We start from the raw sequence: 21,839 nt of genomic DNA, 5'->3' as shown, positions 1-21,839 counted from the left end.
CTATCAAGACCTTTCAAAACATTCACAGCCCTTGACACAGAAATTTCATGTCTAATCACTTGAATATGGGAATAATCTAAAATAAGGAAAAATATTTACATGAAGAAATTCTTCAATGTGTTATTTATATTAGTAAAAAAAAAATGTCCAATATTAAAGGAATAATTAACTATATTATGGCCTATCCACTAATGAAACATTTAGTAATGGCTAAAATGATGTTTACAAAACATTTATAACAACTTGAGAAGTGTTTACATAACAATGTCTTAGTGCCAAAAGCGAGGCTATAAAAAAATTATTATTTAGGGTGATCAAAAATATACACTAAAAAAAATATATATATACTATACCAAAAAAAACTGGGTAGTAGACTGAGGAGTAATTATTAATTATTTCCAACTGCTTTTCTATATCTTACAATATTCTGAATGAGAAGAACTTTTGATGGTAAATGTAAGTAAACACAGTACATCAGTTTTCAGCAGATTTATTATTATGAAAGTATAATAAACATTAATATATTCAACAAGTGATAATGGAAGAATAAAAAGAATAAGGGAATACTCTGAACAAGTATGTGCTAATAAATACCTAAGATGAAATGAACCAATTCTTAAAAGGACACAAACTACTGAAAATGACTGAACAATAGAAAATCTGAATAGACCTATAACAAGTGAAGAGTAGAATAAGTAATCACAAAACTACCCACAAAGAAAGGCCCATGCCCAGATGGCTTCACTGACAAATTCTACCAAACATTTAAAGAATTAATCCCAATTCTTCACAAACTCTTCTAAAGTATGGAAGAGATGGAATACTTTCCAACTCATTTAGGCTAGTACTACCCTGATATCAAATCCAGACAAAGACATCACAGGAAAAGAAAAATAGAGACCAACATTTCTTTTGAATACAGATGTAAAAATCTGAAACAAAATACTACCAAACTGAATCCAGTAACATATAAAAAGGATTACATAGAGAGCTTCCAGGTTGGTGAACTCATGGTGGCTTGGAGAGGGCACAGAAGCTCGCACCCTTCCTTTAGCCTTGCCTAAGCATGTTTTCTCATAAACCGCTTCCCACTGGCCACAAAGCTCAGACCACCTGCCAACACTGGGAGGAGGCTGGTGTCCATCCGCCATGATGCCTCAACGTGCACCGTTGGCCACTTGCTCACTCGAAGACGTTCAAAGGTGCATGACTATTTGATCACCCAAGCACGAGGATAAATGCCAATCACATCTCACTATGACCACTGAGGAATTCAAGGAAAAAAAAGCTCACAGAAACATCAGATAACCTTGGCCACAAGATCAACTTATGAAATGATACGAAGTTTTCCTGTGGTGTTCTCCCAAGATGATGGGAACAATGTTGTGTCAAGGATGAAAGAAGCTACACTCTATAATAAGAGCTCTATACATAACATATATGATCAGAATACAAAAGTATCAAGGATACGCTATTTTCTGAAATCAGCTTCCATTTCTGATAACCTATCTGTTAACCTAAACTAGGAATCATCTAAGATAAAGTCTGTCCCTCACAACATTCAAATGTCTAATGTAGGAGAGGAATCAGATGGCAGAATAGAAGGATATGGAGCTCACCTCCTCCCACAAATACATCAAAAATCCATCTACCTGTGGAACAATTCTCACAGAATACCTACTGAACACTGGCAGAAGATATCAGACACCCAAAATTACAAGAAAGATCTCCACATAACCAGGAAGACCCCTCGATGTTTTTAACTGGATTCATGTTTAAAATGGGAGAGATTTCGTCCTTCATATTCCCCTGTAAATTCTCAGCATGGAACAGAGACTCCAGTGCCTGCTATGTTCTCAGTAAGTATTTCTGGCAGAATGAATGAATGAAACCATTGTACATATTACTTCATGTTATATAAAACCACATTTATTGGGGCTTCCCTGGTGGCGCAGTGGTTGAGAATCTGCCTGCTAATGCAGAGGACACGGGTTCGAGCCCTGGTCTGGGAGGATCCCACATGCCACGGAGCAACTAGGCCCGTGAGCCACAACTACTGAGCCTGCACGTCTGGAGCCTGTGCTCCGCAACAAGAGAGGCCGCGATAGTGAGAGGCCCGCACACCGCAATGAAGAGTGGCCCCCGCTTGCCACAACTGGAGAAAGCCCTAGCACAGAAACGAAGAACCAACACAGCAATCAATCAATCAATCAATAAATAAATCTTTAAAAAAAAAACAAAACACATTTATCGTTCAGAGCATTTGTGCTTTCTCAGTATTTTCATGCATCATGAATATAGGTGTATTATATTCAGGAATAAGTAAAACAGTGCTTGTTTAAAAAAATAGAGTTTAGGAACTTCCCTGGTGGTGCAATGGATAAGACTCCGTGCTCCCGATGCAGGGGGCCTGGGTTCGATCCCTGGTCAGGGAACTAGATCCCACATGCATGCCACAACTAAGAGTTTGCATGCCACAACTAAGAAGCCGGTGAGCCGCAACTAAGGAGCCGGCGAGCTGCAACTAAGGAGCCTGCCTGCCACAACTAAGGAGCCCACCTGTCACAACTAAGGAGCCCGCCTGCCACAACTAAGACCCCGTGCAACCAAATAAATAAATAAATAATTTTTTTTAAAAAACAGAGTTTAGGGGATTAAGAGGTATAAACTATTATGTATAAAATAAGCTACAAGGATGTATTGTATAACATGGGGAATATAGCCCATATTTTATAATAACTATAAATGGAGTATAACCTTTAAAAATTGTGAATCACTATATTATTTACCTGAAACTTATATAATATTATACATCAACTATACTTCAACTAAAGAGAAAAAAAATAGAGTTTATAAAGGTAATACATGCAAGACCTCTTCAATAAAACCAGGTGGCAACTGCAAACAGAAAAAAAAAAAGGATTATATACCATGATCAAGTGGGATTTATGCCAGGAATACAGAGTTGGTTCAATATCTGAAATTCAATTAATGTACAGTACATCACAGAATAAAGAACAAAAACTACATGATCATCTCAATACATGCAGACAAGGCATTTGACAAAATTAAATACCACTTTTTAATTTAAAAAAAACAATAAACTAGTATTAGGGATGAACTTCCTCAACCTGATAAAGAGCATCCACAAAAAAGTCACAGCTAATATCACACTTAAAGGTGAAAGACTGAATGCCCTCCCCCTAAGATTAAGAACAAGACAAGGAAGCCTACTCTTGCTTTTCTATTTAACAGTGACTGAGACTGTAGCCAGGATAGTCAGGCAAGAAAGTGAAATCAAAGGCACAGAATAGAAAGGAGGAAGCAAAACTTCCTCTATTTGCAGATGACATGATTTATAAATAGAAAATCCTAAGGAATCCACTAAAAATCTATTAGAGCTAATAAATGAGTTTAGCAGTCTCAGGATACAAGATCAATCAATATACAAAAATCAATTGTTTTTCTGTACACTTGCAATGAACAACCCAAAAATGAAATTAAAATGACAATTCCATTTATAATAGCATCAAAAAGAATAAAATACTTGGGCTAGATTTAACAAAAGAAGAGTAAAACTTAAACTCTGAACACTACAAAACATTGCTGAAAGAAATTAAAGACCTAAATAAATGGAAAGCTATCCTGTGTTCATGAAACAGATGACTTAACTGTTAAGATGACAATACTTCCCAAACTGATCTACCGATTCAACGTAATCCACACCAACATTCCAGCTGGTTTCTTTTGAGAAATTGATCCCAAAATTCATATGGAAATGCAAGGGACCCAGAAAGCCAAAACAATCTTGAAAAAGAGAAACAAAGTTGAAGGATTCACACCTCCAATTTCAAAACTTTCTACAAAATCTACAGTAAGCAAGACAGTATGGTACTGGCATAAGGATGGACATATAGATCAATGGAACAGAACTCAAGAGTCCAGAAATAAACCCTGACATTTATGGTCAATTGATTTTTTAAAAAAATAAATTTATTTATTTATTCATTCATTCATCTATTTATTTATTTATTTTTGGCTGGGTTGGGTCTCTGCTGCTGCGCGTGGGCTTTCTCTAGTTGCGGCAAGCAGGCGCTACTCTTAGTTGTGGTGCGCAGGCTTCTCATTGCAGTGGCTTCTCTTGATGCAGAGCACAGGCTCTAGGCACGCGGGCTTCAGTAGTTGTGGCTCGCAGGCTCTAGAGCACAGGCTCAGTAGTTGTGGCGCATGGGCTTTGTTGCTCCGTGGCATGTGGGATCTTCCCGGACCACGGCTCGAACCCGTGTCCCCTGCATTGGCAGGCGGATTCTTAATCACTGCGCCAGCAGGGAAGCCCTGGTCAATTAATTTTTGACAAGAGTGCCAAGATCATTCAATGGGGAAAGGATAGTCTTTTCAACAAATGGTGCTGGGACAACTAGACATTCACATGCAAAGGATAAATGTGTATCCCTACCTCATAACATATATGAAAATTAACTCAAAACTGATCAAGAACTAAATGTAAGACCTAAAAATACAAAATTCTTAGAAGAAAACATAAGCACAAATAATCTTGAGTTTGGCCCAAAAGCACAAGCAACCAAAGAAAAAATAAATTGGACTTCATCAAAATTAAAACCTTTGTGCTTCAAAGAACATCATCAAGAAAATGAGAACACAACCCACTGAATGGGAGAAAATATTTGCAAATCATACATTTGATAAGGAACTTGTAACTAGAATATTAAAAAAACTCTTACAAAAAAATATAAAAATAAATAACTCAATTAAAAAACTAGCAAATGGGACTTCCCTGCTGGTGCAGTGGTTAAGAATCTGCCTGCCAGTGCAGGGGACATGGGTTTGAGCCCTGGTCTGGGAAGATCCCACATGCTGCAGAACAACTAAGCCCGTGTGCCACAAGTACTGAGACTGCGCTCTAGAGCCCGCAAGCCACAACTACTGAGCCTGTGTGCTGCAACTACTGAAGCCCGCGCGCCTAGACCCATGCTCTGCAACAAGAGAAGCCACCACAATGAGAAGCCCCCGCACCACAACAAAGAGCAGCCCCCACTCGCCACAACTAGAGGAAGCCCGTGCACAGCAATGAAGACCCAACGCAGCCAAAAAAAAAAATAGCAAATGATCTGAATGGATATTTCCCCAAAGAAGATCTACAAATGTCTAATGAACACATGAAAAGATCCTCAACATCATTAGTCATTAGGGACATTCAAATAAAAACCCTAAAGAGATACCACTCCATACCCACTAGGATGGGTATAATCAAAAGGACAGACAATAACAAGTGTTGCTGAGGATGTGGAGAAATAAGAACCCTCATACTTTGCTGGTGGGAATATAAAATGGTGCAGCCACTTGGGAAAACAGTTTAGAAGTTTCTCAAAATGTTAAACATTGAGCTACCATATGACCCAGCAATTCTACTCATAAGTCTATAGCCAAGAGAGTTGAAAACCTGTTTTATATAATAACTTTTACGTGAATGTTCATAGTAGCATTGCTCACTATAGCGAAAAAATAGGAACAATCCAAATGCCCATCAACTGATGATTGGATGAATACAATGTAACATAATCATACAATGGAATATTATTCAGCAATAAAAAGGAATGAAGTTCTGATTCATGATACAACATGGTTGAACTTTGAAATACTACACTGAATAAAAGAAGTCAGACACGAAAGACTCCACATTGTCTGATTACATTTATATGAAATGTCCAGAACAGCCCAAATCTATAGAGAAAGAAAGTAGATTTGTGATTACCTAGGGCTGGGGAGATATAGGGTAGGAGAGTAACTGCTAATGGTTTTGGGGGCGGGGGATGAAAATGTTCTAAAACTGACTGTGGTGATGGTTGTACGGCTCTATGAATATACCAAAAATTCACTGAAGTTTACGCTTTAAACTGGTGAATTGTGTAGTATGTGAATAATAAAGCTGCTATTATTAAAAAGTGATCCAGGAAAACAGTTTGGCATTTCCTCAAAAAGTTAACCACAAAACTACCATATGACCCTGAAATTCCTACTACTAGGTATATACCCAAAAGAATTGAAAACAGGGACTCAAATAAGTACACGTACACTCATGTGCATAGCAACACTATTCACAATAGCCAAAAAGGTGGAAAAAACCCAGATGTCCATCAAATGAATGGACTAAAAAATGAGATATATACATACGATGAAATATTATCCAGCCTTAAAAATGAATGAAGTACTGATACATGCTACAACACGGATGAACCTCAAAAACATTATGCTAAGTAAAAGAAGCCAGACAAAAGGGTCACATCGAGTATGATTCTATTTACATGACATGTCCAGAACAGGTAAATTCATAGAAAGAGAATACAGATGGGTAGTTGCCAGGTGCTGGGGGAAGAGGAAGTAGGGAGAAACTGCTTAATAAATAAGGGATTTTACTTTGGAGTGATGGAAATGTTCAAGAACTAGATAGAAGTGGTGGTTACACAACTTTGTGCAAATGGCACTGAACTGTTCCTTTTAAGATGGTTAATTTTGGGCTTCCCTGGTGGCACAGGGGTTAAGAATCCATTTGTCAATGCAGGGGACAAGGGTTCAAGCCCTGGTCCAGGAAGATCCCACATGCCATGGAGCAACTAAGCCCGTGCACCACAACTAGTGAGCCTGCGCTCTGGAGCCCGTGAGCCACAACTACTGAGCCCACGTGCCACAACTACTGAAGCTCGTGTGCCTAGAGCACATGCTCTGCAACAAGAGAAGCCACTGCAATAAGAAGACCGTGCACCGCAACGAAGAGTAGCCCCCGCACGCCGCAACTAGAGAAAGACCGCGCAGCTACGAAGACCCAGCACAGCCAAAAATAAATAAATAAAATAAATAAATTTATTTTAAAAAAAGATGGTTAATTTTGTGTTACATGAATTTCACCTCAATAAATTATTTAAAAGAAACAGCAATCCAAAAATTGAAGTTAATGTTCCCATTTACATGTAACATTTTAAAAGCTGAACAGTATTTCAAAAAGAGAGAATTTACGTTTACAAGTTGGGCTTGGCTTTTTTTTAACCTAAGAAATATGGCTAAATTTTTAAAACTCTGGGTAATCTTAGGTATAAAAAGAGAATAACTCTCTGTACTCTCATAATAAATTACTACCATGGAATTAGTTCAGTTGGAGCTTTTGAAAGATTTATTTCATGACATGCTGACAGAGCTGAAAGAGTTAGTGCATCTCCTGTTGTCCCACTGTCAGAGATTAACTTGCTAACTCACTGGCACAAGTCAGCTGGGAGGGAGACCAACATTTGATTCCCAAAGGAAAACATTCCACACTAATTAGAATAGAATACTCTGCATCCTAAACTCTGCATCTTAAGCCTGAGTAAACTGCTAAAACCAAGATGTGGAACAGAAATTGGGAAAATTATCTGTAACCTAGATAACAAAGGAATGGAGTTTAAGAGCAAGTTATTCACACAAGCACCCCAGCTTGTTTGTTTCTGGTTTAATTTGCATGTGGAGACTATGTCCCTTAAACACTCAAGTGAGTTTCAACTAGATTCTAGTATCTATGAGAAAGAACGTCAGTACAAAATAAACAAAGGAAATACTGAAGCCTCTAATTACATGGGGGTAGTGGGGGGCACATCATCTATTTAGAAACAACACACTTTCCAGGAAGCAGATAATCTAGCATTTCTCAAATTCTATGTAGACTATTCTAAAAACATGAAGCAAATCTCATGAAGTTCTGTATTGAATAGCTATAAAAAATCTGATCATTGGGTTATAAAATCTAATAAAAATTCAATGGTGGGCTTCCCTGGTGGTGCAGTGGTTGGGAGTCTGCCTGCTAATGCAGGCGACACGGGTTCGGGCCCTGGTCTGGGAGGATCCCACATGCCACGGAGCAGCTAGGCCCGTGAGCCACAACTACTGAGCCTGCGCGTCTGGAGTCCATGCTCCGCAACAAGAGAGGCCGCGATAGTGAGAGGCCCGCGCGCCGCGATGAAGAGTGACCCCCGGTTGCCACAACTAGAGAAAGCCCTCGCACAGAAACGAAGACCCAATACAGCCAAAAATAAAAAAATAAATAAATAAATTTTAAAAAGTTAAGTACATTGGAAATTGGAAGTAATGTTAAAAAAAAAAAAAAATTCAATGGTGCTACCAAATGTCACATAGGTATGGATAGAGCTGTTTATAAGCGTACTGAATAAACAGATATAAATGTACAGAGAGGCTTTCTTGTTCCCTGCCACTGAGTTTTAAATTGAGATTTTATATTGGTACATTTTCAACTGAAATCAAATCAAACATAAAATATCTCTCAGATAATACTTTATGGCACATCATAAATTCAAAGCTACATCTTCCTAAAGGTAGTTTCCAATGTTATCCCAATATTTAACCTTCAGTTCAAGTGATGATGCCTCATGCAAAATCACTCTGGGCAGCTTGAGAACTGTGTGTGTAAATGAGAAAGGGGCAGAGGGTGAACCCAGCTCACTCTCCCCTTTTGATCCAGGAAGACAGGCACACTCCTAGCACTCACCTTTCTCAGATTTCTTGTCTTTCACTGAAGACGAAGTGCCACAGCCCATGTCTTGTTAATCATGTATGTTCATGAATCAACTTCTCACTCTAAAACAGGGTGAAAAGTGCTTCCCTTTACTCTGCGAGGAGCCCCTCCTGACTGATCCACTTCGGTCACAGATCCTGATGAGGAGGACACACGAGGGAGGGAGGAAAGCGGCCGTTAACAAGGTATCTAAGGGCTGCTCAGCAAGATTCATTTTACGCTTCTTCTCAACTGCTGTTCATCATGTGATATGGAAAGTGATCAGACATAGTCTAATCCTGGTTTATTTTCCAAAACACAGAAGCAGCAACAGAGCAGCTATAGATTGCTTTTCTGCAACACATAAATTACATTTTCCCCGTGTCTAGGTCAGATCAATACTCTATAAAATAAAGCATTAAAATGAAAAGAAAAATGGAAATGTAGGATCATACAATTTTCTAATTGAAATAAAGGGAATGGGATATGAAGGATATGACATAATTTAACCGTTTTGCTTTTAAGTTCAAAATAGTTAAATCTATCTGGGCTTTTAAAAACACAAATTGGAGAATGGCTATGAGACAACAACAACATATTTATACAACTATGCCAAAATTCAAATCAAAATGAGTTCTTTGACACTATTTCTCAGAATCAGTCAGGGCACTTATTTAAAAAAAAAAAAAAAAAAAAAAAAAAAAAAGAGGAGGCTTCAAGGCCTCCCCAGAAACTAAAGCATCAGAATCCAGGAAGTTCCCTTTTCAAACAAGCTCTCCAGGCATTTCTGAGGCCCGTCCAAAGTCTGCCCTCGCACTCACCAGGCCTTCCGATGGCTCAGCTGAGACTGCTACATTGGATTTTCCACAATCACTCCATGGGAGTTTTCAACAAAATTCCTTTCTGTAGTAATCCCACCTCATGCCTTTTTGGGGTGATGTTTCCTTTATTTCGTGATGCTCCAAACCAGCCTGTGCTAATCTATTTGCATTTCTTGATAGTAACAAAGTCAAAGAACAACTGACTTGGGACTGTGCCAGGCATGCCTATTTTTCGTTAGTACTACACTAAACGCTGCAAGATTGCGACTCAATGAAAGAAAGGGGCAAAACAAAATGAGCAAAATATTTGAATTATGCAAATATTTTTAAAACAACAATAACCTTAATAAACATATTCTGATCAGAGCTAGGCTTGATTCTATTATGTATTGAATTAATTAACCCTCCTAAACTTTGGGTTATTTCCAAATTTGATAGGCATTTCTTACATATCTCTCTTATCTACATCAGGGGTAAAAAATGTCAACAGGGTCAGCTCCAAGGGCAGAAAACCCTTGTGGCATTCCACTCCAGACCAATCTCTAGGGTTACTACAGACCCATTACATTCACACTCTCCTACTCCTTCAGTTAGGTGGTAAATTTACCCATCGTAAGCATCCACTTACTTATCTATGAGACGTCCTCGTAAATTTTGCTATTTTAATGAAATTAAGATATATAATTTGACACCTTGACATTCCAGGCTAGCCAGCAGCAGCAGAAGAAAAAGAGGAGGAGGAGGAAGAGAAGAAGGAAGGAAGGAAGGAGGGAGGAAGAAAGGAAGGAAGGAAGGAAATCAGTTTGCCATTACTTTTAACAACATAATTATAGACATTTAAAGGTGGTAGACTTTTAAAATTACCCAGAATTTATACAAAGTGCAAGAAAACCAAGCCCCTTGTCTAAAGTCATATAGACAAACTGGCTGTCAAACTCTGTTGCATATTAGCATCACCTGGGGAGCTTTTAAAACTCCCAATGCTCAGACGGCACCTCACCAAATTAGTCTCTGGGGATTTAAAACACAGTGATGCCTGGGTCCCATCCCCAGAGATTCTGACGTAATTGGTATTGAGTGGGGTTTGGGCATCAGGGGGTGTTAAAAGCTCCCCAGGTGATTCTAATGTGCAGCAAAGTTTGACATTCTCTACTGGAAACAGTGTTCTAGGGAACCCATGGTGATGCCTAGTGATCATCACATTTCCCTCTAAATGCTTTGACTCCATCTGTTTGGAACAGAATTTTTCCAGAGGTCATGTCAGGCTTATAAGGCAGTGGCTTCTGGCATCTACTCTTTGCTTGTCTTTGAAATTGGGGCATTATTTACCCATCACCTCTGTTCTCTCCATTCTCAGACATTTCTCAAAGGTTATCTGCAGTGCCTATGAGAACACGTCTGCTGGGTTCTTCCTCACCCTTTGAAGTAGTTCATTTGGTCCTGGTGAGTTTCTCCAAGTGCCTAGATCCATGCTCTCCTATATGAGTACCACAAAACTTACCAGGGGAGATTATTTTAAAATGCAGACTCCCAGGCTTTACTGTCAATGCTTGGATTCAAGCAGTCCAAGGGGGCCTGGGAATGTGCAATTAGAAGTGCACCCTTCATGGGACTTCGACACAAGCACTCCCCATATCTCAGTTTGAGAAACACTGCTCTCCATATCTCCCTTGGGCTTTGCTTCCATCTTTATGCTATTTTTTTCTACCCCTTTTTATGAATACGTAAGAGTTAGGCATTGAGTAGGCAACACTGATGCTACGATAGGAAGTGATATATTTCAAACTCAATTTTTTTTTCCAGAAAAAAAGCGCAATCTCTCTCCAAAGGCATTTGGTTCTCAGCCACTCCTCAGTCAATTCATTACACAACAAACAAAAGTCCATATAAAAGATTCACTAGGAACTAAAAAGCATCAAACTTGAATATATTTCTGCTAGACTGTAAGCTCCATGGGTACCTTTATTTCTAAACACTCTTTGAATCTCTGGCACCTACACAGTGCATTTCACATAGCAGGTGCTTGATAAATGCCAAATGAATGAATGAATGAATGAATGAATAAGGGAACGCATATTTCTAAGCCAGGGTCCTTTAAAAAATTAATGCTAAAAGTAATTATTAGTCCATCATTTCGTGCACAGATACATGCTATTTGATTACACAAAAGCCTTTTATTAAACCAGAAAATGGGTAGTACTTATATATTCATTTTTAAAGAAAAACTTTAAATCATGATAGAAAGAAATAAGCATTGTTCTAGAATTCTTGGGTTATTAGAAAAAATAATTTGCTATTAGAATTTTTACATTATTAAATAATTTAATTTCCTTAGGTAACAGGTAAAACAAAAGAGTCAGGTCATTTTAATTCTCACCAAAACAAGAGCTGGTTAAGGCCAGGTGCCACTTTACTACTCCCCTACACTACCCAAGCTAAACTGCAATCACCCACTTAAAGGCTGAGAGGGACACACGTTTGTAAGCAGTGTATGTCCCTTTGAGGACAACCCTGGGTGGTGCAAAGCTGATAAAAATGATTTGGGAATTTTCCATTATTTGGGACAAACTAAGCTTCTTCCACTCCCTGCCCTCTGTCAGCATCAGATAAACAGTGTGCTAAAGAGGTCTCTGAAGAAATGATTTCCCTAGGGCCTGAAAGGAGTTCTCCAGCTCAAAAGGTGGGTAGTCTCTGCAGCATTCACAAAGACCCAAGGATGCCGTAGTCAGTGACATAAACCACTTAAAAGGTGGATCTTGGCAAAAAACAGCTTGAAACTTGCTCAGTGCTGCTGCCCCTACCAATATATACCAAGGGTGGTTTTAAAGCATAAACGTAAAATAGTGACTCATCATTGGCACTCACTTATAATCTGCAAAAGGAAAGTCTTCCAATGCTTCTGCTAAAAGGTTTTCACTGTGCGTGGGGGGGGTGGGGGGTGGGGGGGAGGGTACAGTGGGGGAGAACTGTTTGACGTTGTTCAGTTCTTTTCATCTTAACCACTATTCATTTCCCAAGGTGAAAATACAAGGAAAGAACAAAAGATGGCCCTTGGAGCCAACCCAACCTTGGTCTCCAAGCACCCTCCAAGTGCTAGCCCAGCCTCCCCAAGTTGTTCTTATTTATTCTTGATTTTCTTTCAAAGTGCATCTCTATTGAACGCCCACACCTTGGCTCAGCCACCTTGACCTTGATTCTGCTCCGCCTCTGGCATTCTAGATGTGACTTGTGTAGTTTCCCATGCTAGAAGCTCAGCTTTTCCTACAGATGCTGACTTTTGTGAGAAGTTTGTACTCCAGCCTGCCCCCAAGAAACCCAAATCCAGAACCCATAGTCATTCAACTGGCACCATACCCCAGCCCCCAGAGTGGGAGGTGAGCAGGTCTAATTCCTCCCCCTTGGACTGTGAGACACAAGCATGGAGGACAGATGTCTCTTCAGGCTTACCCTGCTGCATTCTCTTTGGCATTCATTGAAACGGAGGTTCTACAGCCTGATGTCTGTGGACTAAAGATAACGAATGGGCATAGAGCTGGGTAGAGGAGTCCCTGGCAGACCGCTCTAGAGAGGCCCCTTCCACCACTAATCTTCCAGTAGAACACTGTAGCATTTGCTCCTGTGTGGAGTCTTAAATGAATAAAGGGAGTTCTGTAAGATGGAGCTGGTGATTATTCCTGGGTCCATGAAAGGGTAAGAAAAAGGAGGAAACGATACTGACCACCAGAATGTATCTGAGGGTGTGTGTTGTTCTATCAGACAGGATTGTAATCAGGAGGCAGCTAGGCCTAGCGCCAGGTTTTCCAAAGTGTGTTTGTGGAAGAGGAGTTCTATGTGGTTTATGATTCTAGAAATAAGACCCAAAAAAAAAAAAAAAAAAAAGTCCCACCATCAAATAAGTTCAGGAGAAGTAGGATTAAACAGGTTCCTTTACTGCAGAACTCCTCAGAGCCTCCTGGATGTTAATATGCAGCTCTAATACGAATCTCTAAGAAACAGCTATAGTGTGCACTCTTTCCCAAATAGCCTAGCAGGGGACACTTTTGAGGTAAAGCATTTCAAGAACATCTATTGTTCCTAACTGCCTAATGCTGGCCCAATGGAGACTGGGGTTTAGAAGTCAGACGAACCAGAGTTTAAATTCTTCTCAGCTAGTCATTAATTCCTCTGCACCTCAGTTTTCTCATAAGAAAATAGGGATAATAACACCTACCTTACAGACTTGTATTAAAGGCTAATGAGAAGATCAATGGTGGAAAAAACCGACTGGAACAAAGAGCAATTCTTCTTAGCTGATGAGTTAGGAGGAGCCATGCACGGGTGGTACCCACTGTGGTTGACGTGTTGAAACAAAACGTGTTTGCTCACATCTCTTCCTTCAGAATGCACTGTCTGGGACCTCCCAGAGGTTAAACCCCACAGGTGTCTGTCTACTGGTTCTGGGATAATTATAGACTCACAGAGAAAAGGACTCTTTTCCCCTGAGACCGCTAAGATCTGAGAAAATGCTTTACCAGTAATAATAGTAACAGCTAAGATCACTACTATTTATTAAGGGACTATTTACCCAGCACAGTGGGTACTTTATATTTCTATTATTCCAGTTAATCTTCACAGCAACTTTCAAGGGGATATCATCACTCCCGTATTAGAGATGCAGAAACTAAGACTAAGAAATTAAATATCAGACTCCATGGCACAGCTGAACAGTGGCAGAACTAAAGACCCATTCTGTTTCATGCTTAAAGAACAAAAATGTCTGTCCACCAAAAAGTTAGCTGTGCCTTGGTTTCAGGATCCAATTTGATCAATCTACAGAAGCACTAAATCACTAAAGAGAATTCTTGAACACTGCAAGGAATTCTGTTTCCATTTCTTACAGATAGATGGAAATCCTGTGGTCCTCTGTGCCAACAAGAGGGCAAGGGAGTTAAAGGAAGTTTTCTGAACATGAAGTTGTATAGTGGGCAATGACCCATGAGGGGCCTGGAAGGGTTTCTCAAAGTATCCCCTCCCTCATTTTCTAGCTCTCACCCAAGTGACCACAGAGTTTTCCCAAGTATCGAGTTCCTCTGAAATAGGCTACAACCCTTCAGAATGCAAAGTCACCTGTATACCTTTTTAAGCTGATGACAATTGATTTGTAATCAGCATATCTGAGAAAAATCATTCTGAGAAATTGCAAAGCAATAAAATAAACTTCAAGTAGTACACATTTCCTGTTCCACTGCTACACAATGTATGTTTATAATGTAGACTTCTGCTTGCCCAAAATACCTAAGAACAAACAAACATATTACCTGTTTCTTCTGCTTGGCCGATGCAGAGGTTTATCCTCACCCCAGGTGTTTCAAGAGAAACAAAATCAGAAAAAAACTCCTCTGTGAGGGATGCAGAGATCTGAAAGAAAAGAGGTACAATTCCAGCTCTCTCTGGAGCATCCCCCTACACATACTTACACACACACACACACACGCTCCATACATCTCACATTTCTGCAGCTCTCTGCAGGGAGAGCTCTTGTTTAAACAAATCAAAAAACAAATACACATGCATACACACAAAGAAATAACTCGAACAGACTTTGCCTTTCAGCCTGGAAGGTGAGCCCAGAGCCGCAGATCCAGGAGAGGCTAGGCTGGCCCGTGAGCCGCAGCTGTCTGCCCCAACCCTGCCCTGTTCCCAGTGAAGAGATAAAGGGATGCACTCAAGTAATGCGCTGTGGTCACATGACTGCTTCCAAGGGGACCAGGCCACTGTTTGCATAAACAATCTGATCAGTACAAAATACAAAATAAATTTTGGTAAATAAGGGCAGAAAAGCACTTAGTAGCTGATCTTTAGGTCAACTGAGGATAATTTTTAGGAAACATTATAGTAACCTGGGCACGATTAAGAAAAGGAAGTGGGAACACTAAACATTACTCCTTAGGATTTGAAAAGGCATGGGTTTAAGAGAGTAGCCTTTGGGTGCCATACTGCAAATTCATTTCTATGACATTTTTATTCTTCCAGTTATTCAATTAGCTGCTTGTTGAAGAAGGTGAAATGGAGTCCCCCTAACACTGAGTTCCTCTGTGGAGTTTATGATTAAACTCTCTATCCCAAACTTTATTCCCTTTCTTGCCCCGCACCTGTTCCCCTCAAGTTGAGGAGTATCAAAGAAAAGGGAGGATTGAAACTGAGCAGGACCCTGCAGGGGACCTCCCAGGTACAAAAGCCCCTCCATGTCCCCTGTTTCTTGTTTGTAGAAAAAGGCGTTAGTCTCCTAGGCTTCACTGAGTTCCAAAGAGCAGACACAAGCAGTTAATGATGAGGACAACAGTCACAGGACTCCTAGCTCCTCCTGAAGGGATACAGATAATCTAATGCATATCTCTGAGTTGTTCTGCAGAAACTAAGACCCTTCACCCAGTGGAGGATGGTGACTCCATGCTGACCACAAGCATGTAGACCCCAGACTGGTTGGAATCAGAAGGTTGAGATTCCCGAAACACCACCCTGCTACCTCACCACCAACCAATCAGAGGAAGCTCCACAAGCTGATCATGCATCCTATGACCCTCTCCCCTAACACTGTCTTTAAAAACCCTTGCCTGAAAGCCATCAGGGAGTCCGGGTCTTTTGAGCATAAGCTGCCCGTTCTCCTTGCGTGGCGCCCTGCAATAAACCCTTACTTTGCTACAAACACCCACTGTCAGAGTTTGGCTTTCTGCGCCACGGGCACATGAGCCCTTGCTCGGTAAAAAATATATCTGTGAGAGGGAGATTCACCTCCCATCATCAGCAAAACGGAAAAGGAAAGTTGACCTGTGATTTTTGCTGAGTTTGAGAAGGAAGAGGAGGAAGACACGACTGAAAAACTGAAGTGCCAGTGTCAGTACTGGATGTCACCAGCCTCAGTTCTGCTGTCCTTTGAGGCAATCCAGAGGTGAGTGATCTTGTTCCTAGAGTCTCATGCTGACTGCAGCTGCACCAACAGCAATATTCCTCCCAAACTCTTCCTAACTGGTTACACAGCGTATGTATTTTTGAGCTTACTGGCCTTAGGCATCATGAGCTAGGATTTAAAGGTCTCCAGCCATAATCATTTGATAACTCCACCCAAGCTGGTCTTTAGTCAATTCCTTTCCGCAATTGAGAACCACAGGAGACCCAGTAAAGTGGTTACCTAGCTTACTATTCAATCTAATGGAGTCACTTTAAAAATAACTGGAAAGGCAGTTCTGGGCTTCTGTACTCCTATTAGCATATTAAATATTATCAGAGGGCCTCATTATGAGGTAATACAAACATACAGGTTTCCATGGCAGGGACTCCAAGACTAGAACCTGATGTGAGGCTGCCATACACACTGTAAATGAGAATATAATTACCCAGGCTCCCCAAAAATAGTGGACAATGTCACTATATGGCTGGGTTTCCAGCCAAATGCCTATTCAATCCACGTGATTAAATGATGGCTACGTCTAGTTACAGTTGTTCAAATGTCACCTCCTCTGCGTGAAGCCTTTCCTGAATCACCAAAGGGGAGTTAGTCATTCTGTCTTCTGGCTCTCAAAGCCATGTGTGTGTCCAATTATAGAACTTTCCAAAGTGTGCTGTAATTTGTCCTTTTACATGTGAAATCCTGAAGGAAAAGGATCCATTTCATTCCTCTTGGCATCTCCAGTTCCAAATGCATAAGAGGTACTGAAGGGGAGCAGGTTTTTCCACCCAAAATATGCCACTTTGGCATGAGAATTATTTTGAGCTAAAGGCAATCAAAAACCCAACAGATTCAGGAAAAGTTCTTTACCTCCCCCTCAACTGCCTAAATTTACATTGAAAAGGGGCCCTGTGCCAGGAAGAGAACTATTACCAGAGATACCTTTTTACCTAACAAACTTATCTGTATTACAGGGCAACCTCTGTTTTCCAAACCTCTCCTCTGCCTGCCTGCGAATGGCTTTCCTTTTCTTTGTATCCCCAGACCCCCACCCTTTTCCTTAGCTCAGGACCTTATATAAGCTCCAATTATCTGGCTACCTTTTGAGTCTTCATATCTTTATGGGATTCCCATGTGTACATAATTAATTTGTTTTTCTCCTGTTAATCTGTCTTATATCAATTTAACTATTAGACTAGCCAAAGAACCTAGAAGGGAAGAAGGGAAAATTTTTCTGCCCCTACAGTACTCACTAAATATTTGTTTAATCATGGAAAGAACTCATGATTTAGGTGGTTATTTTAACAGCCAGTCTCTGGACCATGAATTGGATTGGCTGTGATCTTTATGTGATTTGTCTAAAATTTAGAATTTGCTTAAAATGAAGAACTTCACCATATTTTTCCACTGTATGAAGAACACTAAAATGTTACTTTGAGCACCACAAAGAGTCCTGTAGCCAGCTTCCAATTGTTAAATGAACCAGCACTGATGTATGGGAACAAATCACAATAATGATAATAACATTTATTGAGCACTTACCATATTCTAGTCACTTGTTAATTTTAAAGGTGTTAATCTTATTTAATTCACACACCATCCTATGAGGTATATACTATTATTATCCCTACTTACGTATTAGGAACTATAGCCCAAAGTCAAACAGCAAGCGAGTGGCAGAGTTGGGATTTGAACTCAAGGCACTTTGACTCTAGAACCTCTATTTATGATCATTACACTATACTGCTTCAGTCAGCACCTTGTGTGTCTGCAAAATGAAGCTTCCAGCCTCTTCGCAGATGCTCTCTGACTTTCCTCCAGCTAGGCAGGGCTATGTTCTCCCGGCCTGAAAAAAGAAAAAATGATGGGCAAAATACCATTAACTCACTCAATAACAGATTTATACCCCCAACAGGCAAGTTGGGTCAATTTATCTGTCAATGGGCACATCGTCATATGAAAACAGCCAATAGGAAAGGTGAGAGTTCAATTTCCCCCTTGGAAAAGGCCATAGAAATTACAAATCATCCTGAACTAAGATGCACTGGGCTCCTCTACTCAATTCCACACATTTTTATTGAGCTCCCTCTATGTGGCAGGCACTGTGCTGAGAAGCAAGGACATAAATGGTGAACAAAATGGGTATGATTAGGTGAGGTAAACACATAGGTAAATAAGAAATCAAAATAAAATTACAAATAAAAAGTAACTCCCCTATTGGAATATAAGCTCCAGGAACCTAAAACAGTGCCAGGCGCATAATTGATATTTATTACATGAATAAATGAAAGCAATACAGTATGACAAAGTCTCTAATAGGACAGGTATGAGGCACAGAGAAAGAGCCCTACCCCAGAAAGGGTGATGAAGCAGGGCTTTCTAGAAGAAGTGATGCCCTGAGACCTGATGATTTCACAGCCAGAAGTTAGGAGTTACCCAGAAGAAAAGAGGTGAGGGAGAAAAGAGAGTGTTCTTGTAGGTATGTACTTAACAAGGATGTGAAATGGGAGAGATGAAACAAAAATCAGAATGAAGTGAGTCCCTAATTATAATGCTGCAATTAGACTTATAAGCAGATAGAGAAAACTGTCCATCTGCTGTGACTGAAAAATGGTGGCCTCTCCACCTCTGCAGGCTGGACTTACTCTTTCTTGGCTGTCTTGGTGGTCTCTCCTTCCTTTCTCACTTCCCCACTCCCCTACTGGGTTTGCCTTCACCTTTCAAATAAACTTGGTCTCAAATGCTTGTCTCAGGGTCAGCTTCTGAGAGAACCCAAACCAGGATGCTCGGTTAGTCTATGGTAGTAGCAAGCTATAGAAAGACAGAGAGGAACAGAGAAGACTGGTTTCCTCACAAGGGAGAAATTGGGCATTGCAGGCAAACCTCTACTATTTCACAAGCTTCCTGAAGCTGGCCACAGTTCCAATTTCTACCAAGGAAAAGTCATTCTAATGGGCAGCTCCTATAATTGGTCATGACACACCCTGGGGAATATGCTAGAATCTAGGCAAAGCAGCTGGACTTGGGAATAGACTGAGAAAAGAAATGATGTGTGCAGATCTGTTTGGTGCTGAGTACTTAAGGTGTCTGCCCACTCATGGCCCCTGATACCTTAATACCTGATAGCGCCAAAGTGGGGAACTCAGATGGGGCTGGCCTTCCAGCTCTGACAACTCTCAGCTAGCCCTCTGGTGCTGGGGCTGTTACCAAACTCAGGTTCAGTGTTGGCTGGAAAGGAAAGGCTGCTTTATTCAGGACGCCGGCAACCTGGGGAGAAGGTGGGCTAGTGTCCAAAAACCAACTCTGAAGATTCTGTTCAACCATGAAAGTTTTTAAAGGGAGAATCATTTGGGGAGGGTGGTCAGAGTCTTCCTTATCTTCCAATGTGTTCAGACTTTAAAGTCTGTGGTGAGGTAACAGGGCAGAGTTCCTGGGAGCTTGTGCTCAGCCTGAAGTTACCATCCTCCACCTGGGTGGGGCCTTAGTTCCCTGCAGAAGAACTCAAAGGTATTGTTAGTGTATTACTTGAGGAGGAACCAGGACCCTGCTGCACTGTTGTTTCTTGACTGCTCCTTCCCTGTTTCTGCATTCCCTCCCTTCTCTGATTAGCAACTGTTTGAATCTGCCCTTTGGAACTCCAGGAAGGTCAAGGAGACTGAATGAAGCCTATTTCGTACAAACAAGAAACAGGGGACACAGAAAGGATCTGTACCCGGGAGGGCTCCACAGGGTCCTGTTCCATTTCAGGACCAGTGGTAAGCAATCACACCCAATCCCAGCTTCCTAGCACCTAGCAGTCTCCAAACTGAGGTACCTGCCCCACAGTAAATACACAGAAGGTGTGTTGGACAATAGAAAGTACAATATTAGAACTCATATTTTCTTATTCTTTCTGAATTTTCTATTTTCGTTTATGTTTGGTAATGTAAACAAATATGAGTTCAGTAGTAGTAGTTGTAAGTAAATAAATATAACTGTATCAGAAGTCCATTCTCAAAAAGCTTTCACTGCGAGAGGTTCATGATCAAAAACATTTGAAGAACCTTGATTTAAAGAGCCTGCTTTCTTTTGAAGAGAGGGAAGGAATACTAAGTAGTTTTACATTTTCATAAAGAGAAAGGATCAAGCATATTTCCAGGGATGAGTTCTGGGTACTGAAAAACCACATTAAGTAGGAGAAAAGAGAGGTCATATTTGGCAAGTCATTAGAAAGTTATTAAAATAAATCAAAGGTGGGTTATAAGTCACTATCAGGTGAAAGAAATTCATAAAGGCCAGGGCTGGGCAGATCTGTCTATTGGGGTCACCTGGTCAGCAGCCACAATGGCAGGCTGAAATAGCTGTCCTGTGTTGAAGTTTATAAATTCATCATTGAAAGGCTCCATCTTGGGTACAAAAGTTGAGCTTTCCATGGTTGTGACTTAATAAATACAAGATTAGTAGATACCAGGATTTAAATTTTGACCACTGATAATCTAACCCTAGCTATGTCCTAGATGGCTTGAGTTTAAAACAAAGCAAAACAAAACAAACAAAAAAACTCCTTACATTAACCTTGAATGTTCATAAATCAAATGAAAAAGCTTCACAGAGAGTAAGAGGGAATAAGGACACTCTACCCACTCTACCCTGTCTCTCCCACGGAATGAAGCTATAAAACCTGGACAAAGGGTTTCCCTGGTGGTGCAGTGGTTAAGAATCTGCCTGCCAATGCAGGGGACAAGGGTTCGAGCCCTGGTCCGGGAAGATCCCACATGCCACGGAGCAACTAAGCCGGTGCACCACAACTACTGAGCCTGCGTTCTAGAGCCCTCAAGCCGCAACTACTGAAGCCCGTGCGCCTGCAACAAGAGAAGCCACAGCAATGAGAAGCCCGTGCACCGCAACGAAGAGTAGCCCCCGCTCACCGCAACTAGAGAAAGCCCGCGCACAGCAATGAAAACCCAACACAGCCAAAAATAAATAAATTAAATAAATAAATTTATTTTTAAAAAAACCAAAACCTGGACAGAATCCATGGGCCAGCTATTTGAAGACTGGCAAATTCCAAGATGGCTCCTAATGATCCCTGCCTCCTGGTGTTCATGCCTTTGTGTAATCTCCTCCCTTTCAGTATAAGGCTTGACCTAGTGACTGCCTTCTAATCAACAGAATATGGCAAATGTGTTGGCCTGTCACTTCCGTGACTAAGTTATGAAAGACTGTGACTTTCTGTCTTGCTAGCAGACTCTCTCTATTGCCTTCACAACTCGTGTGCTTTTGATGAAGTAAGCTGCCGTGTTGGAGAGGCCCACATGACACAGGACTGAGGGAAGTCTCTGGCCAAAAGCCAGCAAGGAACTGAGGCCCTCAGTCAGACCTCAAGGAACTGAATCTTGCCAACAACCACGTGAGCTTGGAAGCAGATCCTTCCCCAATTAAGCCTTAAGATGACTGCAGCCCAGCCAACACCTTGATTGCAGCAGCTTGTGAGAGATCCTGAAGTAGAGGGCCCATGTAAGCTTTGTCCGGATTCATGACCCACAGAAGCTGTGAG

The 21,839-nt window shown here is 40.8% G+C and overlaps 1 protein-coding gene across 3 annotated transcripts in view; it reads right to left on the bottom strand.

Moving 5' to 3' along the window:
• The window catches only part of PPEF1 (protein phosphatase with EF-hand domain 1), a 158,955-nt gene that overhangs the window by 109,844 nt on the left and 27,272 nt on the right, over positions 1 to 21,839 (bottom strand). For all 3 annotated transcript variants that reach the window (XM_059910715.1, XM_059910713.1, XM_059910714.1), the window contains 3 exons: positions 18,063 to 18,149; positions 14,676 to 14,775; positions 8,552 to 8,715 (listed from right to left, as the gene is read on the bottom strand). In XM_059910715.1, coding sequence (XP_059766698.1) covers positions 8,552 to 8,600 — 49 coding nt within the window. In that variant the 5' untranslated portion in view covers positions 8,601 to 8,715; positions 14,676 to 14,775; positions 18,063 to 18,149. The remainder of the gene's footprint in view (positions 1 to 8,551; positions 8,716 to 14,675; positions 14,776 to 18,062; positions 18,150 to 21,839) is intronic.

The sequence above is a fragment of the Balaenoptera ricei genome, chromosome X, assembly GCF_028023285.1.
Source record: "Balaenoptera ricei isolate mBalRic1 chromosome X, mBalRic1.hap2, whole genome shotgun sequence".
In the NCBI taxonomy this organism is placed as follows: Eukaryota; Metazoa; Chordata; class Mammalia; order Artiodactyla; family Balaenopteridae; genus Balaenoptera; species Balaenoptera ricei.
This window is presented reverse-complemented; position numbering and strand designations above follow the sequence as displayed.